The sequence below is a fragment of the Bison bison genome, unplaced genomic scaffold, assembly GCF_000754665.1.
Source record: "Bison bison bison isolate TAMUID 2011002044 unplaced genomic scaffold, Bison_UMD1.0 scf7180017864243, whole genome shotgun sequence".
Lineage (NCBI taxonomy): Eukaryota > Metazoa > Chordata > Mammalia > Artiodactyla > Bovidae > Bison > Bison bison.
This window is the reverse complement of record NW_011494815.1, coordinates 1821080-1826178: the sequence shown is the minus strand read 5'-3', so window position 1 is coordinate 1826178 and position 5099 is coordinate 1821080. Positions and strand designations below refer to the sequence as shown.

Genomic DNA, 5099 nt, shown 5'->3' with positions numbered 1-5099 from the left:
AGGCAACATGTGAAGAAGCATCATGTAAGCAAGCAATATTTTGGCCAATATTGGTTTGGCCAAAAACTTTGTTCGGGTTTTTCAGTCAGCTGCTATGGAATAAGAGACAAAAAAATCCAGCCCACAGTAGAAGGAAAGGCAGAAGGCAAAGGAATGTGAACAGCCCAAGAGCAACTGTACAGCCGCAGAGTGACCGGTGCCTCGCTTCTGTGTTTTGCTTGCTTTCTGCATATGTGCCTTTGGGTGGGTGGGTGGGGGGCACTGCTAATCTTTAGCTTTAAAGCTAATGACAAAAGTGCAGGATGCCAACAATAACAATAGTGACTGGCAGATCTCTGTGTGCCAGGTGCTCTGCTGAGCATCTCAGTCCTGGCAGTCAGCCCATCACCCCCACCCTCCAGACCAGAAAGCTAGGCTCAGAGAGGGGTGCGACTTGCCCAGGGTCACTGCAAGTGGAGGAGCTGGGTCAGCCTGACCTGGGGGCCTGTCTTCATCAACTAACACTGTGCTCCAGAGGGCAAAACCCAGCTCTGTGGGTTGAGATGATTGGAGGGAATATTTAAGCTGGATCTAAAGAGAAACCACCTTATGAGAAGAGAGGCCTTGGAAAAGGAATAGACATACTGGAAGGTAGTGACCCACTGGCCTTGAGAAGTGTGTGAGCGGGGCCAGCCTCCACCAGGCATGTGCGGGAGACCAAATCAGACCACGAAGGTCCTTGGAACACCAGGGCCAAGGATCCTAGTGAAGCTGTCAGCTGTTCGAAACAGAAAAAAAAAAAAAGATTGGGAACAATACCTTGCCTGCATTCAGTTCAGAAATTGCTGCCAAAATCTGCTGCCTGGATCCATCTGTCTTAATACCCAGCTCCTTCAAGTCGCCGTCGGTGAGTGTGAGGAATGCTTCCATATCCACCTGGGGAGAGAGAGGGGGATTTGCTACCATCTGCTCAGTGCCACACCTCTTTTTTCCCAACCACAACCGGACTATCATGATTATGAGCTATTAGTGCTTATTAGTAGTGAATTAATGATGATTTACTACTTTTCAATTCCCGGCTTTATGCTGAATGTTTATTTGAAAATATCATTAAAAATAAACTGTCCTCAGCTCTCACCCTGGAATTTTTAGAAGTGCATTCTAGAAAGACTCTGAAAACAAAATAAGTAAGGGAAGTCTGAGACAGTAATCTGGGTGACCAGAGTGGTAGAAAGCCAAGTCCTGCTGATAGAAAGTTCATTGCAATGTTGCTGCACTTCGAACAGTATAGGATACTGTACAGAAAATATGAGTATATGGCGGTACTTACCATGTTTACTCCCCAAGGACAAGAGAGATGCAGGCTGTGGAAAGACAGAGTGAGAAAAGAAACAAGCAGAAGCAATAAAGGCAAGAAAGACTGTGAAGAACTGAGGCAGAGAAAGGATCAGAAAATAGGCATCTCAAAGCTGTTCGATCCCTGGTTTTTACCGGAGAAATTCTAACGTTTCTGGCATCCCTGCCGGGGCCTCAGCTCCAAGAGAATCCCTTTCTTTCAATTTTCATTTTACTTTCCTGGATTAAAAAAAAAAAATCTTGAACCAAGTTTGCATCAGTGGGGAAGGGTCTGCTCCCGCACCCAACACCATGCTCTCTCTGAGATGCAGAGAGGGCCCCTGTGATAACGATAAGCTCCCTGCATCTCTCAGGGGCTTTTCAGATCACAAGACACTGACAGGCTGAAGGAACAGGTGACATGGTTTTGATGGAAAACACCTGCCCCCTGATCCTACTGGCCACTCCCCTCCCCCCACCATCCCAGACCTGAGGCAGAGACCCCACACCCAGCCTGCGTGTGGGTCCCCGTGGCCAGCTCCTCAGAAAGCACGGAACACATGAAATAAAAGCAGCCAGCCATCTGCAAACAGGAAAGATTTTTTTGACAACGAGAAAAATTGCCACTGAAGTTTACGGCATCGAGAAGGCAGGAAGGACAGACTGGATAGGGCAGAAAAGCAAAAAAAAGGAAGAAGGTCGTGGCACTCCTGACTTCTTCTTGAACCGAAACACAGACTCCTTAACTGGGTCTCAAGCTTGCTGGAGACAAGGAGGGATTCTCGTGCTACATTAACTGTGACCGTTGTCGTGCACTAAACTGGGCACTAGAATGTTCTAAGCCAGTGACTGTACCCTGGTAGCTAATGGGCCCACTGAGGAGTTTTATTTCGCTGACAGTAAAAATTTTAACATCTTATTGAGATGTAATTCACTTACCATACAATTCACCCATTTAAAGTGTAAAACTCAATGATTTTTTAGTACAGAGTTGTGCGATCGTCACCACACTTAATTTTAGAGCATTTTCATCACCCCAAAAAAGAAAACCCATACTCATTAGCAATCACTCCCATTCTCTCCTCCCCACATTCCCTGGCAACCACTAATCTACTTTCTGTCTCTACAGAGTTGCCTATTCTGGACATTGCATATAAATGGAGTCATACCATATGTGGCCTTTTGTGACTGACTGCTTTCTCTCAGCACAGTGTCTTCAAGGCTCATCTGTTTTGTAGAGTGTATCAGTACTTCTTTCTTTTTAGTGGCCAAGCTACATTCCAAGGTAGAGTGATAACACATTTTATTTACTCATTCATCAATTGATGGGCATTTGGGCTATTTCTGCCTTTTGGCTATTATGAATAGTGTTGCTGTGAACACTGTGCAAATGTATGCTTTCGATTATTGTGGGCATATACCTACCTAGGAGTGGCATTACTGGGTCATATGGTAATTCTCTTCAACATTTTGAGAAACTGCCAAACTGCAGAACAGTAATTTTTTAAAATGTGATTGTAAGTGCTTTTAGGATTTTGAGTGAGAGCAAATAGGAACTCTTTTAGACTAATACAGACTCTTTATGTCCAGATACGTAACACAGACTCATTAGAATTTGCTTTTTACTTACTTTAAACCTAAAAACTGGCTAGGTAATCCCCTTCAACTAAAAGAGACCAGAACAGACACAAACTTTACTACAGAGAGCAGGGCTCAAAATTACAAAATTTTATTATAACACAAGCCAGAAAGTCCCCAGGATTTCACTGTTATGAATGAACCAAATGTGCTGAACACAAATTCTATTTCTTCAGCCATCTCAACGAAAAAGATCAATCCAGGCTTAAAGAATGACAACCTACATATTTAGACAACTGTTTTATGCTACGATTTAAATGGACACTCAAAAAGAGTATTCTTACCTCTTGCTCCTCAAAAATGGGCTGATATTTCTCAAGTGATAGTTTCTTAAGGATTCCAGTCAGTTCATCTTCAAGAGGGAAAGAATGTAAAATAAGACATTTTAGAATTTGGTAAAATTGCCTCAAGAGTGATCTTCAAACTTTCATAAAGTCGTGGTAATCTTATTTCAAATGAAATTCTACAAGAAGCCCCGACACAGAAAGCAGATCTACACTGCACTCCTGGGGTGCAGCTGCAGGTGGGTCTCAAGCCACATGCTGGTCACACTCCCCCCTCAGGGCAGGCTCCCAGCATTCCCCAAACCCCAGATCAGGCTGTGAAGACAGAAGATGGGGGTCCTCATGGCTAGGCTGACTCTCCAGTGGCTGCAACCACCACGTTCTTAGAGTTCTAGCTTCTGGGGCTAAAACCCTGCACTCTATCCCAGAACAATTTTAAATTATGATTTCTCAACTGCTGTTAGCTACCCTTGGAATAAACACTAAGACTAGCACCCCTCAGTTAGACAGAGAAAGACCTGGAGAGAATAGGCAGGTGGGCTTCAGAGTCAAGGTTTGGTATAAGCATTTGGAGACTGTGGGCTTCCTGAAGAAAAGGCGGGTCTGAGTGGAACGGGAGAGCCAGATGGACACAGACCAGGGGAAAACAGAAGATCTGGGGTATCAAGTTATCAGAACAGGGAGAGAGACAGGGAAGGAGACAAGACCAGCATCTGGGGGGTTTGGAGAAACATCCATTCACACATTCAAAAGGGGTTTACCAGACTAGGCACTGGGGACTCAACAGGGACCAAAACAGAACACAGGCAAGCTGACAAGGCGGTAAGGAGAAACAGAGCAGGGTGGGAGGGGCTGACAGGGGAGGCGAGAATGCTGTTTTATAGACGGTGGTCAGGGAAGGTCTCTCAGGAGCTGACGTTTTAGCAGTAAACGAAGGAGCGAGCTGTGCAGATACCAAGGCGAAGAGCACCAGCAGCATCCAGGCAGCAAGAACAGCAAGTGCAAAGGTCCTGGGGCAGTGGGTGCAGCTTACAGAAGAGTGGACTGGAGGTCAGGTGGTCAGAGGTCCACTCATTCATCATCCGGCAATGGCTACTGTGCCCACTACATGCTGGGAATGCAAGTACAGACAGGTCCCTGTGGTAAAGGAACTCGGTGTGACTGGGAAGATATACTGAGGAGGGTGACGGATGATGCCCCGTGCTCACCATCAGGCACCCTGGATACCCATTTGCTCTTAACAACCCCACGTGGCAGACCCTATTACTGCTCCCACTACAGATGAGGAAGTCACAGAAAGCTGGCACCATATCTCGGGTGACATCACACTGCTAGTCCACAGCACACTGGGGATTCAAACCCAGTGGTTTAGCTACCAGGCCTGTGCCACATTCCACTCTGCCACCCCTCCCACAGGTGGTGAGCACATGGTGAAGGGCGTGACTAAGGGGACAGAGAGGACAGCTGACCACCCAGGGGACCAGAAAAGCTTCACAGAAGAGCTGCTAATGAGCAGTGGTGTTCTGAGATAAAATGAGTCCCAGCCCACACATAATCCATTATAGATTCAGGACGCCTATAATGCTGTTCCCTCCATGAGTCTCTCTTTACATTTGTGTGCTGGCTTTCTGGGAGGGGGAATGTACACATATATGTAGATACATAACTTTACAGCAGATTTTACTCATGTAAGGATGTATGTGCACAATTTATATATGATAATAAATTACATGATACTCTATATTATAAACTCCATATAGCCAATGCCTTCATTGGATATCAGGCATTTCACTGAATGTCTTCACTGATTTTTGCATCATTCTTGTAGCCAGAGGGAATGATATAGTTCCGATATGAAGGCTT

At 45.5% G+C, this 5099-nt stretch overlaps 1 protein-coding gene across 1 annotated transcript in view; it reads right to left on the bottom strand.

The window, feature by feature from the left end:
- Positions 1-5099, bottom strand: part of ANKS6 (ankyrin repeat and sterile alpha motif domain containing 6) — a 49458-nt gene that overhangs the window by 6531 nt on the left and 37828 nt on the right. Inside the window, exons 13-14 of the mRNA XM_010847108.1 lie at positions 3237-3304; positions 799-915 (exon numbers count right to left, since the gene is read on the bottom strand). Coding sequence (XP_010845410.1) covers positions 799-915; positions 3237-3304 — 185 coding nt within the window. The remainder of the gene's footprint in view (positions 1-798; positions 916-3236; positions 3305-5099) is intronic.